Here is a 21400-nt window from a genome sequence, read left to right as displayed (position 1 = left end):
CTTTCGGCATTTTTAAGATGTTCCGTTTATTCCTGGGTTCTCTCGTTTCTGACGAGAAATTTGGCGTTTTCACTTGTGTTCCCTAAATACGATGTCTTCTTTTTCATACCGTGATTTTCTCTGTATGTTTGGATGTGTCGCGCCTGGTGTTTCCTACATGGAGCTCCTTGGACCTGAGGGTTGATGCCTTTCATCGCTGGGGGGCTTCCTGGCTGTCATGTGTCAGGTATTTCTGCTGCCCCTTCTGGGCTCTGCTCCTGGGTCCCTGGTTACTCAGCAGACCCCCTGTCGTCGTCTGCGGACTCTGCATGTGTCGTCCTGTCCTCCCTGTGTGTCTGGAGCCGTCCTTGCTCCCTATCCCTCCTTCCACTGCTCCAGGCTGCCACCTGGCCCGTCCCACTGCGTCTGTGACGCCTACGCTGTATATTTTGATTCTAGTATTTGCAGTTGTTTTTTTCTATATTTTTGCTGAAATTCTCCAGTTTTTTTCTTGTACATTCTTTATCCTTTTTTATAACAGTTACTTTAAACCTTTGGATAGTTCACCGTCTGGGCTATTCCTGGACACACATCTCTTAACTGTTTTCCCATGCTTATGGGTCACAGCGTCTCCCATTCTTGTGGTTGTTTTAAAGGAGTCTCTTGCCAGTGCCCTGCCCGGCCTCCCTGTGGCCGTGGCTGCTGCTTTGCGGGCCTTCCTGGCCATAACCGCGTTGGTGCCTGTCTGCCTTGGTTTTCAGAATGTTAGTGCCTGGCGCGAGGCTACGGGAGTCCCGCTCGTGGCGCCGTCCAGGGCTGCCTGTGGACGGGAGTGTGTTCAGGAGTCAAGCATCGGTGTTACTGCGGTGTTTACTGCTTCTCTTCTTTCTGCTTCCTCTTAACTGTTGTGCCCGGGCACATGGCCCCTTGTGGTGACCAAGGCGGCCACCCTCAGTCTGTGGTCCCTGCAGAAGGTTGGGTGAGCCTTGTTTCTGGGTCTTGTACCCATAACCGCACTAGTAACCCTGGCTGGGCAGGAGGGGTCTTCAGATTGGCTGGGCGGGGGCCACCTCCTCCCCTCACGTGGTCGGACAGGCCTCCCAGGGAGGGGCCGGCGTTCCAGGTGGGGGGGAGTGACAGGAGCACCGAGCACGTGGGCAGGAAGGGTGGCAGCTGGGCCCACAGGAGTGGCATCAGCAGTGGGGTCATGGGGCAGTGGAGGGCCAGGCGAAGGAGGCTGTCCCTCTAGGCCCGGGGACTGGAAATCTGCTTGCAAGGTAGCAGGGGCCTCCGAGGCTCCTGAGCTGGTGCAGAGTGACCGTCGCTCCCCTCAGGGGCATTGTCTGCTGACCAGGAACCTTCCGTACTGTTCGTTATCGCTGGACGTCGTGTACAAAGAGGCCCTGAAAGTGGAGCGGCAGGCGACGTGCCGTCCACTTCTGGTTCAGGGGTCTTGGTGGTGAGCCAGGCCCTGCCTTCCTGAAGGTCCACTCGTTTCCATCCCAGACCCGAGGGCAGAGTCGCCAGCTGCACCGCACCACACCCAGGTCCCCCGTTCCGTCCCCGGTGGTAGGGGACACCTGCACAGCCTCTGGGATGGGCTTCTTACAAAGAGAAGCGTCGTTGTACTTTTACTATTACTGTTTCCGAGGTTGTCCAGGGTTTTCTCCACTCTACACAGGGGGGAGTAGAGCTCTTTTGTGACCTACGTTCTAACCATACCGGGCACTTGGTTTGAGGGGCCTTCCCAGGGGACATGCCAGGATTCCATGGCATGGAATCAGGTGACAGTCCTGGGCTGGGGCCTCGGCCTCCCTGGCCCAGGACCCTGGGTTCTGGAGTGGGACTGGGCTGTTCAGACCCGACCCCACTGTTTAGCCAACACTTCTGTCCCCACAGTTCTTGTTTTCCTGGCTTGTGGTTCTGGGATGGGGCTGCCGGATGAAATAGTGGGCACCCAGTTAGATTTGAATCACAGGTAGACAGATATTTCAGTGTAAGTATATCCCATATAACATTTGGGACATACTTATGGTAACAAGTGATGTGTCGCTTATCTGGGATTCAAATTTAATGGAGTCCTGTGCGTGTCCTCGTTGAATCTGGCAGCCCTATTGCTGGGCTGCTGTAAGCATGTGGAGCCTGGGCGCCCGGCACATCGGACGCCCGGTGAACGTCCAGAGGTCAGGGCTGGGCTGTGGCTTTGTCCAGCAGAGGCCGCTCCCGTCCCACCAGTCTGGGGGCTGACTTGGAGCCTGTAGTGCCTCCCTATCTCGGGGGTCCAGTGGGTGGGGCTTGGCCCTACCCCCCAAAGCAGAATTGGAGGGTGGGCAGTGGTGGCTGCAGAGCTGGAGCGTGGAGGCGTCTGTGGGGGTCCGATGCCTGCTCACACAGCCCCCCCCCCCCCCCCCGTAGTCGGAGCCGCAGCCCTTGCTCAGAGGAGACTTGGGATCGAGCTCCATGGTGAGCACTTGGGAAGTGAACTCAGCCCCTGCTCCAGTGGGCTGTCCCTACTGGGCGACACACAGGACAGTGGTGGGGTCACGGAAAGGGGGTTCTTGGCCTCTGAGGTTTGGAGGACTCCCTGGCCCTCCTGTGCCGCCCGTGTCACTTTTCCTCGTCAGTCATGACCTGCCTGAAGGACCCGGGCCCGTGGCTTTGCGGGCAGGGGCGGAGGGGTGCGGTGGGAGCTTGACGGCATGCTCGATGGTGTGACCTGCCCTGTCTTCCCTCGTTTCTTGAGAAGCAGGTGGAGACCAGTCTCGTGAAGACGGCTCTGTGACTGTCTCGCACGGCTGTGATCCTGCGAGAGTTCGGGCTCTGGCCCCTGGGCTGTTCGTTGCTCATGGGCTCACCCTCATTCAGAAGCAGTGACTGAGCGCCGGGTCTGTGCTGTCCTGCTTCCTGGGGCTCAAGCCTGGGGGTCGGCCGATACAGTCTGAGAGCACAGGAGGGGTGGGGAGGGCACCGTGAGGTCGGGGTGGCCTGTACGAGGGGCGACGTCACTGGGACGGGCTTCCGAATGGGGACTCAGTGCTAAACCGGGAAGGTCACCCTGTCCCCTACCGGAAGGTGGTGCACCCTTGAGGGGTAGCGGAGTCCTGGGAGCAACGCGGTTCTGGGATTCTGGGTGAATTGACGCTGGGTTCTGACGGAAGCCCACCTTAGGTGCCCGCCTCCACCATTTTGTCTAGTGCTTCCTAGCGGGGTAGGCCACTGGTCAAGCACTTCACTATGACCCCAGGGCGGGTGCTGGCCTGTGCCCATCGTGCAGATGGAGAGACTGAGGCGCTGACTGCCCACTTAGCCTTCCTTGCCTGGACGCGCCCGGCACAGCCACCTGGGGTACAGCCTGGGCTCCAGGACCCTCGGCAGGGAGGGAGGCCGGCCCGTGTCAAGGAGCTGACTCCAGGGCAGCCTGAGCCCCACGAGAAGTGCAGAGAGAGGCGGGGCTGCAGGCTGCACTCAGGGGGCACCTACTGTGTGCCAGCACCTTTCTGCCCATGCCCAGCACCTCTTCCTTGAGACAAGCCTGGGCCCCTCAGGTGGGGGGCGGCAGCAGGGCAGCGGTGACCGCCAGGCACAAGGGGAGGCCCAGTCTCCAGGAGATACAGGTGAGGCTCTCGGGCCCCAACTAGGGGCTCGGTTACATCATGCCGCGGAGCCCGGCTCCCCGTGGGGCGGGCCTTGCTGGTCCCGGGGGATTCCCCAGCTAGCCCTAGTTTTAACCCCTCATCCTAACCCTTGCTGCCCTCGCCACATTTTGACCTTGATCCCGCCCAGGTATTTTAAGGGCAGGGTGAGACAGGTCAGCGGGGGGTGGGGAGGGTGACCACATCTGCTCCAGCCGCATGCTCTCCCTTCAGCCACTTGGTCTCCCGGCTCGTCAGGAACAGGCCATGCTCCTTCCCACCCAGTCTCTGCCCGCGGGAGCCTCCCCTGGAGCCTCCCGGGTTCAAGAACCCCACGGTCTCCACCCAGGCCGGGCCCCACCACACTCCTCTTTGGCTGGCCCCACCCGGCACGCAGTAGGTGCTTAATAAAGAAGCCCACATTTCATTGATGCCAGTATCATGTTGCACCTTCCCTACCTAAACTGAAAGTGTCAAGACTACACAGAGAGGAGTCATCCGATTGCCGCAAGGCTAAAGTGAAGGAAGTGCCATGATAATGACGCCGGCTAACAGTCACGTAACATGTATGCCAGGTACCTTCACACGTATAATTCCGTTGCATGAATGAATGAAGGGATGAATGAATGACAGGGCCCACCCCTCCCTGTGATTACAGCAGGAGGACCCAGTGGACGGAGCCGCAGCCTTCCCGGGGCGGGGCCACGCTGGCAGGAAGGAGTCCAGGGCTGCTGGATCCCCCTGAGCCTGAAACTGGTCCCTGGCGACAGCCCCACCCCTGCTCAGACAGAGAAAAATCTTCCGGGCAAGTAATCTGATTCTTCTGGACGCCTTGGAGGAAGTCTGGGGGTGAGGGAGGAAGCTGCATTTTTAGGATGTGCCTTCCCAACTCCTCAGGGTGTGTGGCTGGAAAGGGGGGGTTGCTGGAATGTGCTTCCCGCACTGTCTCCGCCACGCTGCAGGCGGAAAATCCAGGTCCATCAGCTTCCATGCAGAACCTTGTTATGTCCTGGGGGTGGGCTGAGTTATTTTGAGTGTGTGTGGGTGGGTGGGGGGCGGTGTCTGATGGCCTGCTTAGGGAAAGTTGTTCCGGGGTTCAGGGGCCTCGGCCCAGAGACACCTCCCTCAACCCCACAGTCTGGCCAATGGTGGAGGAGCCACAGATCAGCTGTGCATTGTCGCCCCCCACCCAATACCTTGGCTCTCTCCCAACCCTCACTCCCCCCACGGTGCAGGCGTCTGTTCATCCTCCCAGGAAGCAGGGTCAGGGACTCTGAGTTCACGTCTCAGCTGCTTGACCTTGGGCCAGGGGATGCCTCTCTGGAAGCGGCTTCCTTCATCTCTAAAATAAAGCCGGGAGACATCTTTCTGTTTTAAGATTGTTGGAGAGGGTGGGCCGGTGAACGTGGTTTGGGGGTGGGGCTGGGGCCAGGCTGCTTGGGTTCAAACCCCAGCCCTGCCTCTTGCCACTGTGTGACCTTGAGAGAGTGGCAGAACCTCCCTTGTGTCTCGCCAGGTCCAGGCAGGGCTCTCCAGGAGGTGGTGACACGCCCCGAGGCCTCTCATTTGGTTCCAGCCCCAAGGATCCCGTGTGCGTGTGTGGACCTCCTGCGCCTCCCAGCTCTGGGCTGCCTCGGGACCGCGTGGGCGTGCAGGGCACAGACCCTAACCCTACCCTTCCTAGCGTGCGGGCAAGTTCCTACCGCCCGCACGATTTGCTCCCTGTAAAAGGGGGTAGGAAGTGTGCCACCCAGGAGAAGGGCCTGGCACAAGCAGGGTGGGCGTTGAGGAACTTTCTTAACAATGCCAGGGATGGAAGGGCTGCAAGGATTTTAAGCATCAGGAGGAAAGAAAAAAACCCCTGCAGTTAAGCCGTGACACCCCCCATCTATTTGCAGGCACTTCCTGATTCAGACGTATTCAGACAGGCACACAGGAGCTCAGTGCCCCAAAGACGAAACCGAGGCGCAGCCTGCGGGTGCCCGAGCTCCGTCCTCCTCCACACCCCTTCCTGCTGGCCTGTCCGTTCACCCCTCACTCATTCCTTCGTTTGTTCGTTCCTTCTCCTGACCCCCGACTCAGCCGACCCAATCCGTGGGTGACCGGGGCGTGCGGCCGGACGCGGACGCTCTGGGGTGACACCGGACTAGACGTCCCTGAGCCTTAGCCTCCCGGCGGGGGGCAGGGAAAATGCTGGGCACCGACGACGCCCCTCCCCCAGCTCGGAGACCCGCGGCCCCTCCTGCCGCGGGTCTCGTACCGACACTGTTCCCCTGCCATCCCCGCGCGCTCCCCACGTCCCTCCTCCCCGCGCGCCTCGGGCGGGGCGGAGGCAGAGTCCGCCCCCTCCCCTCGGAGGCTCCGCCCCGCCCTCCGCTCCCCTGCCCTGCCCGCCCCTCCCGGGTTGGGCCAGGCTCCCCGGCCATGTGACCCCGCGGCCCGTCTGGGACGCGACGGGACGCGCTGGGACGGGCGCCGGGGGTCGCGGGCAGCATGGAGCGGAGGTGGGTCTTCGTGCTGCTCGACGTGCTGTGCGTGCTGGTCGGTAAGAGCCGCGGGGACCCGGGTGTGTGTGTGAGGACCCTTTCCCAGGCGGGCCCATCCCCGGGCTGGGGGCTGCAGCGGCCCCCGGGGCTGCAGCGGCCCTATCTCTCGGAGGCCCCCTGGAGGTGGGGGGAGCCGGGGGAGGACCCTCGGGCCGCGGATCGAGCAACGCGCCCCCGCCCCGCGTGCCCCGGCGCTCGCGCGCGCCCTCTCAGGTCTCAGTTTCCCCCGCGCATCCCCGGTCGGAGGGGGTCGGTGTCCCCCGCCCGCGGCAGCAGGAAGTCGCTGCCGGGGGCCCCCCACGCCTCCCCTCACGCCCTGCCCGGCCCGGCCTGGGCGGTGATTCACGCGGGCGTCGGCTGGGCTCGGGCGAGACGGGCGGGGGGCGCGGCCGCGGGTCGCCCCGGGAGGCCCTCCACCCCGCACCTTGGGTCGGCTGGTCCAGTGGGGTCTGGGAGGGCGGAGCCCTGGCCGGGGGCGCACGGGCAGTGGTGGGATTCGAACCCGCGCCCCGTCGCCCTCCTCGCTCGGGCCCGGGAGAGCCGGGAGAAGGACTGGGCCGCAGGCTGTTGTGGAACTGGAGGCCTCGGGGTGGCGCGGGCCAAACCTGTCGGGCGGGTTTGTGGCCCAAGCTGGGGGCAGAGGCCCCCTCCCCGCCCCTCCTCCAGGGTCCCGGAAACAAAGGCTGTGTGTTTGCTCCGGGGCTGTGCGGACAATGGCCCCGGAATTCTACACCACCCCCACCCCCACCCCACCCCCCGCGCAGGGAGGGGCCCCTCCAGCCTAAACTGCCCTACCCCCAGTCAGGCTTGCTGCTCCTCCGCTGGGGACCGAGGGGTCTGCCCTGACTACAGGCAGAGGCCAGGCTCTCCTCCCATGTCCTAGAAGAGACCCTATTGGGATGCGCCAGGTGGCAACTGGAGGTCCCCGGGGGGGCATCTGCCAACCCTGGGCATCGTTTCCTGAGCACTTATTTATTTAAACATTTGTGTGGCACTGACTGTATGTCAGGCACTAAACAGCCTGCAAATAATTAAACGTTTTTCTCCAATCAGCCTATAAGGGAGTGCTGTTATGCTCCCCAGTTTCCACCCAGAGATGTTCAGGTGCCCGCTGGAGGTCACACGGCAACGGGGGAGGGGGGTTGGGTGCAGCTGCCATGTGCCAGGTGCTGGGGGCCCGGGCAGAGCCAGCTCCCAGTCTAGAAGCTTCAGGACACAAAACAGTTCAGTCTTAGATGGTGACAAGGACCCTGGGGAAAACACCGGGGGTTGACACCAGGGCAGGGAGGCTCTGGTGGTGTCTACCGTGGGGACATCTGAGCTGGTGCGGCCCAGGCAGAGGGAGGCGCCATTCCTGTGCTCTGAGCTCTGTGCCCTGAATCCCGGGAGAGCCCAGCTCCAGTTCTGATCGGGGGTGCCCGAATCTCCAGCGGGGAGGGCTGGGGCTTGGGGACAGGAGTTGGGGGGCTGACTCGATGCCCGGGCCCCCATGGGAGCCCCTGCTCTGCTCAGGCCGTGGGGTTTCTCGGCCTCTCCTCCTAGGCCTCCACCCTGGCCAGAGAGGTCTTTTGGAAACATTCTCCCTCCCTCTGCTGCAACCCTCCTGAGACCCCCGCCCCTGCTGCAGAGCCCCTTTCCCCAGCGCTCTGCTCTCCAGGCTCAGGCCCATCTCCGGCCTTGGCACTGGCCACCCCTCTGGGGGATGTTCTTTCCCAGGTCTCCCCTGTACTTCTTCCTTTAAGGCACCTTCCCTGTGTGGCCTCCGCGACACCCTACTGAAGGCCGCAGCCACCTCCCCGATTCCGGTCATCGTGTGCGTATTATTTTTATTCCCAGTTGCTCTCAGCTCCATGAGGCAGATCTCTGTGTTCTTCACCGAGTCTTTCCCTACATCAGCACCATCACACGGTGGTCCCGGAGGCCCTTGAATTTGGCCTTTGGAAGGAGGAGTTGGCCCTGCCCTCCCCCTGCTCTGGTTGTCAGGCCCCAGCAGAGCCACACCCTTTTCCACGTGTCACCTGCCCTGCCAAGGCCAAAGGGCACCCTGCCTGGGTTTGTCTCTGTGCACCCACCCTGGGGAGCAGGGAGCCCTGTGCCCCGGCCGCCCTTGGTCACCCTTGGCTGGCGGGGCCTCTGGATTCCGGGGCTGCGGCCGTGCCAGGCAGGGCCCGGTCATGACTTGTGGCTCCTGAAAGCACCTTCGGATTGAGCTCCCGGGGCCTGGGCTGGGCCTGTCGGGTCACCATGTGGCCGGTTCAGGGACCACACGTGGATGAGGTGTGTTCCTTATCTTTCTGGCCGGCCCTAGAACAAGGAGCAGAGTGTCCTCCTTTTAAGAGATGCCTGTTAAACACTGGCCTTGGCCAGGCCCCAGCAGGCTCCAGGGACTCAGCCTTGACCACGACAGGCGCGGCCCCCACCCCCACCCCCACCCCAGGTGCTCACAGAGCGCTGTGTGTAGCCGGGAGAACCATTCGAGTATCACACGGTGATTGCACAGTTGCACACAGGCAAGAACCATGAAGAACGGAAGTTTCCTGCCGTGAGAGGGCTCCCAGGAGCACGGAAGGGAGTTCGAGATGTTCTGGGCCACGAGAAGGATGTGAGCAGAGGCCCTGGTGGCTGCCTGCTGGCTTCGTGCAAAGGGCAGAGAGGAGGCTGGAGGGAAGCGAGGCGGGGAGAGGGTGGGCGACGTTGGGGGGGTGGACACTGGGTCTGGGCAGGACGTTGGTGTTTATCTGATGGTGACGGGGAACCACAAGGGGGTTTAATGGGGCAGTGACCTCCCATTTGCTGTGAGAAAAGCTCCTCCTAGCTCTCGGGAGGGCTCGGAGACCCGGAGGGAGGCTGAGGCAGGCGTCCAAGCGCTCGGTGCCGGCGCAGGCTCGTCCGTGTGGCCCTGGGGCTCAGAGAACCTCGTGGCTACCGGCCTCCTCTCCCCAACCCCAGCCTCTCTGCCTTCCGCCATCCTGACGCTCGTGAACGCCCCGTACAAGCGAGGATTCTACTGCGGAGATGACTCCATCCGGTACCCCTACCATCCAGACACCATCACCCACGGGCTCATGGCCGGGGTCATCATCACCACCACCATCATACTTGTAAGGCAGGAGGGGCGTGGAGGGCGGAGGGCTGGGGCGTTAGCAGGTCGAGTCCTGCCCGGGGTGGTGTCTGCGGGGAAGAGGGCCCCCTTGGAGTTCCCAGCCCCCCAGTGACCGTAGGGAGGCCGCGCACCCTGACCCCTTTCTTCAGCGGCCCTGAAGTCCCCGGCTGTTCCCCGCAGGTGTCGGCCGGGGAGGCCTACCTGGTGTACACAGACCGCCTCTACTCCCGCTCCGACTTCAACAACTACCTGGCCGCCCTCTACAAGGTGTTGGGGGCGTTCCTGTTCGGGGCTGCAGTGAGCCAGTCGCTGACAGACCTGGCCAAGTACATGACCGGCCGGCTGCGGCCCAACTTCCTGGCCGTGTGTGACCCTGACTGGAGCCGCGTCAACTGCTCCGTGTACGTGCAGGTGGAGGTGTGCAGGGGAAGGCCTGCTGACGTCACCGAGTCCAGGTAGGTGCTGCAGGGGGCCCGGGCCGCAGACACCCCACCCGGGGAGGAGAGTGGGGGGCTGGAGAAGGGCCCTCGGGAGCTGGATATTGAGGGATGAGTTGTCAGGTATAGAAGGTACAGGGGCTCCACGCTGGGCAGAGAACAGGCAGGAGCAAGGCCTGCAGGTGCCCGTGGGCCTGTGTCCTGCAGGCGGGGAGGTGAGGTGGCGCCAGGCGTGTCGGGCCCTGGAGCAGAGCAGGAGGTTTCAGGAGGAGTGACCCACCTCCCCTAAATTTCAGGCCCCATCCTCACGCTGCTGCTCTGTCCTCTCACCATCTCTACTGGTAAACTTTTCATTTAATTGATGTCCTTATTTTCTTTCTTTAAACATTAGATAAAAATTCACAAAGTATAAAATTCACCAATTTAACCATCTTAAGCTTCTGTCAGGTTTTGCCTCCTGTATTTTGGGCTCTGTTGTTAGGTGCTTATATCTTGGTAATTGTTATTTTTATGCCTTCTTAGTGGATGGATCCTTTTCTCGCTATGTAATGCTTTTTGTTTTGTTGTTTGTTTTGTGTATATTGTATCTTTTTTGTTTGTATTTCAATTTCTCCATTACTGCCTTTTCTGTTAATAGGTATTTACTCTGCCAAGAATTTGCAGCTATATAGTTCCACACACACACCCCCCCGCCCCCTTACGAGGTTATGGTCACAAATTATATCTTTATACAGTGTGTGGTTATCAACATATATTTGTAATTACTGTTTTACGTGGTTTTTAGAAAATTGAGCTATATTTGCCACATAACGTTATGTTAGTTTCAGGTGTACAACATAACGATGAGATGTTTGCATTTATTGTGGAATGATCCAGTAAGTTTAGTTATGTGCAGTTGTTTTTTCTTTTTTTAATCACGTAGGGAAAAGCAGGACTATAAACCAAAATACATTAACACTGCTGTTTTTGTTTTGTATTTACTTTTACTGGTGACTTTTACGGGTCTTTTTGTGGATTTGAGTTACTGTCTAGTACCCTTCATTCCTCCATGAAAGACTCCCTGTAGTATTTCTTGTAGAGCTTGTAGGTGTATGAGCTATGAATTTTCTTGGTTCTTGTTGGTCTGGGAATGTCTAAGTTTCTCCTTTACTTTTACAGGAGCATTTTGCCAGATGTAGAATTCGTGATTCACAGGGGTTTTTTTCCTTTCAGTACTTTTGAGCATGTCACCCTTCTGGCCTCCATGGTCTCTGATAACAAATGAGCTACTCACCGAGGATTCCTCGCGCACAATGAATGCCTTCTCTTGCTGCTTTCAAGATTTTCTCCGTGACTGTCTTTTGGTGGCCTGATTATACTGCGTCTCTTTGTGGCTCTCTTTGAGTTTATCCTCTTTGAAGTTCATTGGGCTTTTCGGATATGTAGATTGATGTTTTTCATCTGATGAAAATATTCTTCAAGTTTTCTTCCTGCCGCTTTCTCTCTTCTCCTTTTGAGACTCTTATATGTATATATGTTGGTACATTTGATGGTGTCCCACAAGGCTCTGCGGTTCATTCATTTTTCTTCATTCTTTTTTTTTGTTGTTGTTGTTCCTTAGACCAAAAGTCTCGATTGACCTATCTCCATGCTCACACGCGCTTCTGCCTGCTCAGATCTGCCTTTGAGCCCGTCGGGTGATTTATTTCAGATACTGTAGTTTTGAACTCCACAATTTCTATTTGTTTCCTTTTTATAACTTCTGTTTCTTTTTGGTGTTCTCTATTAGGTGAGACATCATTCTCACAGTCCCTTTAGCTCTCTGAACATATTTTAAATGGCAGACTGAAAGTCTTTATCTAGTGAGTCTAACATCTGGGCTTCCTCAGGGACAGCTTCTAGTAATAGATTTTTTTTTCCCTAGGTACTTCCCGCATTTTTTCATGCATGCCTTATAATTTTGTTGTTGTTGTTGAAAACTGGGCATTTTAAATGTTATAATGTAGCAACTCTGGAAATCAGGTTCTACTCTCCCCAGGGCTTGTTTTTGCTGTCTGTTGTAGTTGTTGGTGGTTTGCTTAGTGAGTGTCGTGAACTAACTTTGTAGAGTTGGAGTGGCCGTGAAGTTCGGCTGTTAGCTGAGTGATCAGCTAACGATTGGACAGATAGGTCCTTAAATACCTGGAACCGGGGGGAAAAAATTCCATTTTACAGACGGGCTTTGTGTGCTATGTTGGGGCATGTCAGCTGACAACTCTGCCTTAACCTTTACTTACTTCTTGCTTGGTCAGCCAGAGGTGAGAGCTTAGGGCCTTCTCAGGTCTTTCCTGAGCCCTGAGGCCCAGCCCTGGCCTCTGGAATCCCAGCCCTTATTCTCCAGAGCTTCTCATTCCCTGGCCTTTCCTCCCAAGCTTTTTGGTGAGTCTGTTTGCTGCAACTGCTATCCGTTGCCCCAGGCAGTGGTGACCATTATATTTGCTGTAAATATTTACGACCAGTGATCCAGGGAGCCATCAGACAGGACCGAACTATCTCAGTTCTTTGTAAGTGAGCTCTGTTCTCCCTCCACGGCCACCACCAATCTGATTCTTACCGTTGTTGTCAGTTTTTTAGTTGCTTTTATGGGGTGGGGGGATGGACCTTTGGAGTCTCTTAATCTGCCATCTTTTCTCTTGTCCGTTGATGTCCTTTGTTAAAACTTGAAATTACATAAAAAGAAAATGTGGGGCTTCCCTGGTGGTGCAGTGGTTGAGAGTCCGCCTGCCGATGCAGGGGACACGGGTTCGTGCCCCGGTCCGCAAAGATCCCACGTGCTGCGGAGCGGCTGGGCCCGTGAGCCATGGCCGCTGAGCCTGTGCGTCCGGAGCCTGTGCTGCACAACGGGAGAGGCCACAACAGTTAGAGGCCCGCGTACCGCAAAAAAAAGAAAATGGGAGCCTTGTATCAGTGACCACAGGTGGAAAATAGTCTTGAAAAGAAACACAGTGAAAGTGGAGCTGCTGGCTGGACACAGTTGTCTGCCCTCAGTTCTGAGTTCAGGGCCTGCAGCATCTTTGTGGTGAGGCCTTAAAGACCGTGAGACCCTATCGCATTGTCAGAGAAATGGAAAGGGAAGAACTGATGGTGTCCAACAGTGGCCGTGTTTCTACCTGAAATCTTCCCAGACTCTGGGAGGCATGGCAGGATGGGACCGGGGCCGGGGGTGTTTGAAGGCAGAGGTGCTGAGTGTGGGCCCTCCTGAAACCTGCCGCACTCTCCTTTCTCAGATTATCCTTCTACTCTGGACACTCCTCCTTTGGAATGTACTGCATGATGTTCTTGGCGGTGAGTTTGTTTCTCTGTGACTCGCTTGTTGTGGAGTGGTGGCCTAGGCCCTTCCCTGGGCCTCAGTAAAGCGGGGTGGGTGGTGGTGGTGATGGATGGGCTCTGGCTTGTTGATAAAAACTGGAGGCCCTGGGCCTACAGGTTCCAGGCTCCTGGCCTCAGTGTCACCGTCTGTGCGTCCGGCGGGGGTGGGCGGGCAGGCTCCCATGCTGACGGCTGCTCTTGGCCCCCAGCTCTACGTGCAGGCCCGGCTGTGCTGGAAGTGGGCACGGCTGCTGCGGCCCACCGTGCAGTTTTTCCTGGTGGCCTTTGCCCTTTACGTGGGCTACACCCGTGTGTCTGACCACAAACACCACTGGAGTGATGTTCTCGTTGGCCTCCTGCAGGGGGCGCTGGTGGCCGGCCTCACTGTGAGCTCCCGGGCCCCGACCCCCTGCCCTGACCAGAGATCCCCCTCTGGGGCCCTGCTGCCCTCTCTCTGCCTCTCCAGGACCCTAGCCCTCTCCTCCCATCTTTCCCCTAAGATCCCCCCCTCTGCTGTCCTCACTGACCCCGCCACGGTGCCCCTCAGCTCCTGGGCTCTACTGCCCCTCCCTGCCCTGTGCTGCCCCATCCCGTCCTGCCCCCGCCCAGTCAGCTCCTGCCTTCCTCTCCTCTGCTAGGTCCGCTACGTCTCCGACTTCTTCAAAGCCCGGCCCCCGCGGCACTGCCTGGAGGATGAAGAGGTAGAGCGGACACCCAGCCATCACTAACACTGGCCCTGGGCGAGGCTGGCTGCAGCCTCTGCGGGTCCCCTCCTGCTGGGGCTCGGGCTGTGGGCAGCGAGCGTGTCCATGGTCCTGGCAGGTCCCTAAGCCAGGATGGCTGGATCCTGGCGTGGGTTCCACTAACCCCACCTCCATGCACTGGGCTAGGGGGTACCTGGGGCAGCCCTAGCGTGTGGAGGGGGACTCTTCCTCAGAATCCCTGTCTTTTGTTGGATTAGGGAAGGGACTGAGAGATCCCAGTGGATGCCGGTTTTGTAAAATGTGACGTCTATGTGGATTTTTAGTAAAATAGGGCGTTTGCTTGACAGATGTTATCAGCACCTCTTCCTTATGGCCGTTCTGAGGACTCTGTTCCTACAGCAGAGGGGGGAGACCCTCTCTGGTTGGGGGCTCAGCTGAGCGAACCAGCCATGCCTGCGTTGCTGCTCTGGTCACGTGGGCAGGAGGGGTGCAGGAGAAAGGCCGACTGCCCGTTCCACTCTCCTGTGGTGCTAAGGTTGGGGGTCAGGTGGACCTGCACAAGCAATCGGGGTGTCACCCTGCAGAGAGAGCCCTGAACGAAAGACACCTGCCGTTGTTTGGCCCCTGGGGCCGGGGAGGCTAGCAGAGACCCGAGTCCACGTCGCGTGGAGAGGTGTATTTACAGCTCTTCCCTCCTCCCAGTAAGGAAGCCTCTGCCGGGGGCCCCTGGGCAGGCCCCCAAATGTAAGGGCTTGGGAAGAAGTTCAGATGTGGTTAAGACCATGGCCACAGGAGCCTGGGTCCTCATCAACACCTCCAGAGACTGACTGTGTGCAGGGCTGTGCTCAGGTCCGCTGGGAGGGCAGCTCCCGTGGGCTCTGCCAGGTGGAGCCTTGCCGTGGCTGGTGTTGAGTTTGAAAGATCACACACGGGGTTTGGGCCTGGAGTGAGCTCCTTGTGCCCTTTCTGCTGGTGGATATACCACCCCAGCCCCCGGCCCAGGCCTCAGAGTCCCTCCCCTTCGAATGACCGGGACCTCTGCCCTCGGACCGTCCCGTCTCAGTAGTGCCCACCTGCGTCTGTCCACTCCCTGTGTCCCTGGAGGACTCACTGAAGCTGAAACTCCCCCACTCCTGACCCCTTCCCTCGGGTCACATGGACCCCTGTGCACATGGAGCTCCAGAAACGGGCCCCCATGACTTCTGCCCTGGAATGGGAACCGCTCACTCACCATCCACAAAAGTGAATGTCAGGCAAGCGGCATAGATCAGGCCATAAACAAACCTTAAAGAGGGAAAATAGGTTCAAAACCTTAGCGTGGGGAAGACTTTTGTAACTGGGAAAAATAGAGAACGGGAAGTAGAGGGAAGCTGGGGCCCAGGCCGAGGCGGGGGGGTCAAGCGGTGGAACAGACGATGGGGGATAGACTCCATGTGCCAGGAAGGTGTCCAAGGTGACTGAAGCTTCTGGACCTGATCACTGATGGGCCGGCGTCCCTGAAACTTGCAGAACACACAGAGCTTACCTGCTCAACCAGAGCGTAAGTAGGAAGTTTAATCTTTCGTCAAATATCTGGGCAAAATGGGTGATTTAGTTTTAAGAGTCTGTTTTTGTTTGACCTGCGCCCAGAACCTGTCTTATTCTGTATCCGTTTCAGGGTGGTCCCGTCTGGTCTTAGCAGTGCCTGGGGGCCGAGATGCAGCCTAGCAGCCTGCACTGGAGGCCAAGATGGAGAAGATGAAGATCTTCACGGCCACCATGGCCTTGCCCTCAGCCTGTGGTAGACGGGGAGGGAGGTGGCCCACACACTGCACGTCAGCAGGACGCTGAAGGTCAGGAACTTGGCTTCCTTGAAGGTACTGGGCAGGTTCCGGGCCAGGAAAGCCCTGGTGAAGCTCCCCAGGGCTAGGAGCCCAGGTATCCCAGGGCACAGTAGAAGACAGGGACCAAGCCCCGGTTGCAGGCGAGGGGGACACATCTAGGCTTGGAGTGCGTGTCTGTGTCAGTGAAGAGAGGAGAGGTTCCCAGGCAGATTCCACAGAGAGTCGGGTGGATTGGGGAGTGGATGAGAAAGGTGAAGTCGGGTGCCCCTGACACCAAGCAACTTTCCTCCCAGGAGCAGTGATCCTGAAAGTCAAGACCACACAGAGGGTTTTGGCCCAAACAGTGGAAACAGCGCAGTAAACACCGTGCCGGATGTGGTTGCTGGAGGGCGCAGGTGGCTGTGCTGGGACGGCCGATGAGGGGTGAGCAGCACAGAAAGCCTGGGCACAGGGAGATTAGGAGGACGCAGCTGAGAGTCTCGCTCTTGGCCTTGACTGTGGGCAAGTCTCGGGCTTAACGAAGACCCCAAGGACCACAGCCGTGAGAGCAGCGGAGGAGAGAGCCGCCCCCAAAGGGGTCCTCAGAAGCTGAGCAGGTCACAGCCGTCGGGGGGTGGGCAGCGTTCTCTCTTGCTGTTTGAGTACAGGATGCTGCACACACTGGTTTGCATCTGACAAGAAGAGCAGAGATGCAGTGTTTCAGGTGCAGTAATTCTTACGAATCCAAGCATCAGTGTGTGGTCACGTTGGAAGTTAGGACATATCGATAACACCCAGGCAGCGCTGTAAGGAAACTCTCGTGTGTAATTTGAGGTTTATGGTCCTTATGGTTCTATGGCAAGAATAGTCTTTTCTCTTTTCCTCTTTACATGGAGGGGGGTGGGGGTGGTGTTTCTTTAGTTGATTCTCATGGGAAACTCCTAGGTTCTTAGCCAGGTAAATACCATTTCTCATGGCGTGTTCTCGACGCTCAACATTCCATCTACCTTCTGATGGCGGGTTCTGAGAACCCCTCCTAACTGAGTATCGAACCATATGCAGGAATTTCTGTGCAGCACGGTGCTGTGGTTTTGTGGGAAGTCATGCTTGCTTTTCCACAGGTGAGATTTTGTAAGGGCTGTGACTGACAATATTTCACAGTACAAAAATGGGATGAAAATGGGGCAAAATTTAGTAATTATGAAGTCTGCCTGTTTGTGTATAGGAATCCATTATGTCACTCTCTTTACTGTATTTTGAAAACTTTTACAGTAATTCAAAACAGGAAAGCTCTGCCTAAGTAAATCTTCCTTAGTTGAAAAATAATGTATTCATTCCTCATTCACCAAATAAATCCCTGTTTAGGTTGGAACAACATAAAATCCTAATGGAAAAACTTTGTAACGTTGGTTACTGTAGCGGTTTCTGCTCATGGGTTCCCAGCAGCAGTGGAGGTCATGACGTTCATGTCTGTCTGACCGACCACAAACAGGCCATTGGTAGGGACTTCGTGGAGGGTCACCCCCTGAGGCTGTGTGGTTTGGGGATTCTTCCTGGAGGCTTCGCAGCCTCAAGCCTGCTAGACTAGCCCCTCCAGGACCGTCAGCCATCGAGCACCTCTTATGGGGGGTGGGAGGTGCTGTTCTACTGCAATTTTTAAAACCTGTGCTTTTCCTTCAGCCTCTTATAGCATATTTTCAGCAGCTGGACAGCTCCTAGGTCTCCTGTCGGCCTGCTGACTTCCCGTATCTGATGTAAACATGCCCCAGAATTTTTCTGTTGGCCTCATTTTTATCAGTGCGATTTTTTGGGATCCAAGTAGCCCAGTTTATACAATTGAGAGCTACATTTTTGGGTGAATCTAGGGCACTAAGTAACAATTTCCAACTGGAAAAAGGCTGGAATCACTTGACAACAGGCGTCCACCCTGCAAGGGTGCCCAGATCTCCCCTGTGCATGTCTTTCCTCGGGCTCCAGAGAGGATGCTCACCTCTCACATCATCACAGACCAACAGCCCCGCCCAGGTCCAGCCATGGGGCAGCAGCAGCCACACCACGCCTGAGGCCAGAGGAGCACTCCTGGAGGCCACCTGACTCAGACCTGGTGACTGACCCTTGACACTCAGCAGAAGGTCACAGGGACCTTCAGTGACCTGAATGGGAAGGAGAAAAGCATGGTCAGTTTCTTCTCCAAGGGAACAATCAAGAGAGAATACCTCTGTGGTACTCATTTGAATCATATTCCTTTTCACCTGCCATGGAAAGTGATCTAGATATTAAACAACGTTACTTTCAGTAAGTGCAGCTGCAAGGGTTTCTTCGTACCATGTTTTCTTTTCTTTATTTTTCTGGCCACACCGCACGGCTTGCAGGATTTTAGTTCCCTGAGCAGCGACTGAACCCGGGTCCTGGCAGTGAAAGCGCCAGGTCCTGACCACTGGACCACCAGGAAATTCCCCATATTTTATTTTCAACGTCACTGGAAGGGCTACCTGGAAAAATTGCTCAGAACCTATTTCTAGGACCTCCTGCGGTTGACTTTAGCCTGTAAAGTCTTCATTCTCTCCCTTGTCGTTGCCGAGTCAAGCAAAGAACATGCCACTCCAGTTCTGTGCATTCCGGTTTTCCACCTTGAACGATGTACAAGGACATTCTCTCTTCATTTGTCTTACTGCCATATTCTGTTGCTGGACAGGATGTATATTCAGCTCTGCCCCCGCCGCGCCTTCATCTCCACTCGTGGGAATTTGTAGAGGTCCAGCAGTGTCCCCCTGAGCAGGAAAAAGCTGATGTGGTTCCTGCAGTGACAGCGGTGGCCGTGTTCTCTTTCTCACAGGTGAAATACAGGTTGGTCTGGCCCGCTCCTGACAGCCATGCCAGGGAGCTTTGCCAAGGTCCTTTGGTCTCTTTTGTAGGAAATGTACACGTGATATCCTAAGGGTGTGTTAGGTGGGTGATTGGTGTTCCTGTTGATCTCCTCAGGGTCAAGTCCAAAGATCAGAATGTAAATATAGTTTCTGAATATCCACCTGCATTAAAGGAAGAGCATTAGGGATCCGAAGTCATCCACACATGCGGTGATTATCTATTAGGCTGACCACAGGGCACCATGTGGTGCTTTGTCCAAATATGGAAGCCACCAATGACACGTGGCTTTTTAAATTCAAATTAATTTAAATGAACAAGATAAACATCCAGTTTACCAGTCACGGTAGGCTGAGGAGAAGAAAAAGGATATTTCTGTCATTGGAGGAATTCTTCTGAGATATTCTTGTTTAGAGAATTAAAACTAAGAAAATTCAGTTAGGGTTAAGGTTCCAAGTTAGAGTTAAGGTCAGGGTCAGAGGTTAGTTCAGGATGAGATTAAGGTCAAGGTCATCATTAAGGAGTGAGGAGGTAGCTCCATATCCTTGGTGGCTGAGTGACTATATCAATTAATTGGAATTCTCTGCATAAACTAAACTGAGGGGAAAAATAGACGGCCATACAATTATAGTGGAGACTTTGCTATCCACTTTTGGTAGTGGGTAGATCTAACAGACAGAACCAACAGCAAGCAAAAATAAATAAATAAATAAAAATAAAAATCAGTGGACTTGAATAACACCACAGACCGAGTGGACCTAACAGACATATGTGGAACTTTCAGCCCAACAACAGCAGGATGTACATTCTTCTCAAGCACATATGGCACATTCTCAAGTACAGATCACATGTTAGGTCAACAACTCTTTAAGAAGATTGATATATGCCAAGTATCTTTTCTAACCACAGTGGAATAAAACTAGAAATCAATAGTAGAAGGAAAACTGGAAAATTCACAAATAGGTGAAAATTAAATAACACACTTTGAACAATCAGTGGGTCAAAGAAGAAATAAGAAGTGAAATTTAAAAATATCTTGAGACAAACAAAAATGGAAACACAGCGTACCAAAACTTGTGAGATGCAAAGAAATAGAAAACTGTCCCTGTTTGCAGATGACATGATCTTACCTATAGAAAACCGTAAAGACCAGAAACAAAAAACCTGCTAGAAATAAATGCTTTCAGCGAAGTTGCAGAATACAGCTCAAAAATCAGTTGTTGTATCTATACACTAATTAATAGTGATTAATGTTGAATCTTTTCAGGTGACTTGTCATCTGTAAACCTTCTTTGGACAATTGTCTATTCAGGTGCTTTGTTCATTTAAAAATTGGGTTGTTTGTGTTTGGTTCAGTTGTAAAAGTTTTTTGTACGTTAGGGCTAGAGTTAGGATATAAATGTTAGGGTTTAGGGTTGGGATTGGAGTCAGGGGTTAAGGGTCAGGATCAGAGTTAGAGGTCAAAGTTTAGAGTCCAAGGCCTAGGGTTCCAGGGTTAGGGTTGTTAGGGTTTAGGGCTTGAAGTTGAAGGTTGGGGTTAGGTTTAAGCCTCACTGGCCCACTTCCCCCTCTTCTTTCCCATCTCTCTGAGGCCTCCAGGATGGATAGGACTCACCTGGTCACGAGGCCCTAGCCTGACAAGGGTCTGCATGGTACCAGGGGCCTCAAAGAGACCCTCAAGTCTGACACATGAGTCGGGAGTTGAGCTGGACAGTTGGTTGTCTGCCCTGCCTAGTCCTGGGCTCTGACAGTGGAAGAGTGAAATGTCCACACACTGGTCACTGACTGTTTCAATCCAACCTAACCTCATTCAAGGATTGTGAAGGGCCTCAAAAGTCAGGCGGGGAAGGTGATGCTGGCCCCTCTCTATCCGGGCAGTCCCCAGGTCCAGCACAGCCCTGACACATGAGGGTACTTAGTAGACGTGTATAGATTTATGCAGGACTGGGTGCAGCGACCTGCCAGCCCCCAGGTGCTGCCTTCTTGATGGCTGATGTGGCCCTCCTGGGACTTGATGAATCCTTTGTCCCATCTGAGTGGGCAGCAGAAACAGGTCTCAGAACAGCCCTTGGTTTCCGACCATCCAGGCAGGCATCTGTGGCTCCCCAGCTCAGGTCAGTCTGGTCCCCCTCAAGCCCTCGTGGCCAATTACTGAGCTGACCCTGCTGCTGGGCCATTGACCAGCTACCTGGGCAGCCTAGAGAGCCCCTTGGGATTTTCTAATTCCCAGTATCCCCACGGTTGGGAAAAGGGCCTCCTTCCTCACATCCGGTTAGGTAATGGCCCTCTAAACGTTGAGTGTGGCCCTGGCCACCACAACCAGACGGTGGCCCTGCAGTCCTTTGCCCTTCTGGTTGTAACAAAGTTTGACATTCCTGTTCATTGAGAATCAAAGATACGGGAGCAACTGGGCCTCCCAATGGGCAGTTTCACACTAAGCCCTTGTGTTCTTGGAGAGCCACGTGCGTCCACGGTCCAGCCCCTGTGGTCTCCAGAAAGCCAGCCAACTGTGGATTCCATGGTAGGGAATAATCCTTGAGCCTCCCTCTGCTTCACTGAGCCAGTTTCCTTGCCATCCTAGCATTCGGTCGAAGGCACATGGGCTGTTCTCGGCCAGTCTCTGAGATGCAGGGATCCAGTGCCCAAGGCGGGAGCCCTGAGTTTACCACCAGTACCTGCCTTGCTTTTTCAGCAAGTGGAAGAGCTTGCCATCCTGGGAGAACAGCAAGGGCACTGGGTGTGCGGCTGCAGCCCCTGACCCTAAGCCAACCCCTTCTTTCCCTGGGATTCCGATCCCACAGCTGTACCGTGGGCTGTCACCGATGTGGAATCTGCTGCTTTCACTGAGCCGGCATCTGTCCTCACGTCCAAGTCCAGCACCCCAGCTTTCCTTTGGGCACTACCTCTCCCCTGCTTCCAGTCTAAGCAGTTCCAGAGGGCTGACCCTCCATTTCACCCACCGTGAAGACAGGTGTATGATCCAAGTCTAGCCAATCCCATGTTCC

At 55.9% G+C, this 21400-nt stretch overlaps 1 protein-coding gene across 2 annotated transcripts; it reads left to right on the top strand.

Moving 5' to 3' along the window:
- Nucleotides 1-5990: 5990 nt before the first annotated feature.
- On the top strand, nucleotides 5991-14011 carry PLPP2 (phospholipid phosphatase 2). Of its 2 annotated transcripts, none has more exons than XM_029218578.1 (6): nucleotides 5991-6156; nucleotides 9107-9258; nucleotides 9441-9715; nucleotides 12943-13000; nucleotides 13234-13410; nucleotides 13663-14011. In XM_029218578.1, exons 1-6 carry the CDS (start codon nucleotides 6105-6107, stop codon nucleotides 13750-13752), a joined length of 804 nt encoding a protein of 267 aa, XP_029074411.1. In that variant the 5' UTR covers nucleotides 5991-6104; the 3' UTR covers nucleotides 13753-14011. The 2 variants fall into 2 exon arrangements, with proteins under 2 accessions (XP_029074411.1, XP_029074412.1); XM_029218579.1 differs by lacking the exon at nucleotides 5991-6156 and adding an exon at nucleotides 7644-8759.
- The last annotated feature ends 7389 nt before the right edge of the window (nucleotides 14012-21400 follow it).

The sequence above is a fragment of the Monodon monoceros genome, unplaced genomic scaffold, assembly GCF_005190385.1.
Source record: "Monodon monoceros isolate NGI ecotype Baffin Bay Population unplaced genomic scaffold, NGI_Narwhal_1 Super_Scaffold_12, whole genome shotgun sequence".
NCBI classification, from domain to species: Eukaryota; Metazoa; Chordata; class Mammalia; order Artiodactyla; family Monodontidae; genus Monodon; species Monodon monoceros.
This window is presented reverse-complemented; position numbering and strand designations above follow the sequence as displayed.

Bases quoted from the DNA above. Each gene is read 5' to 3' on its own strand.
- PLPP2 (XM_029218578.1), top strand. From the start codon at position 6,105: ATGGAGCGGAGGTGGGTCTTCGTGCTGCTCGACGTGCTGTGCGTGCTG. The intron at 6,157-9,106 runs GTAAGAGCCGCG...CCCCAACCCCAG, and splicing joins CGTGCTGTGCGTGCTGGTCG to CCTCTCTGCCTTCCGCCATC. The intron at 13,001-13,233 runs GTGAGTTTGTTT...CTTGGCCCCCAG, and splicing joins ACTGCATGATGTTCTTGGCG to CTCTACGTGCAGGCCCGGCT.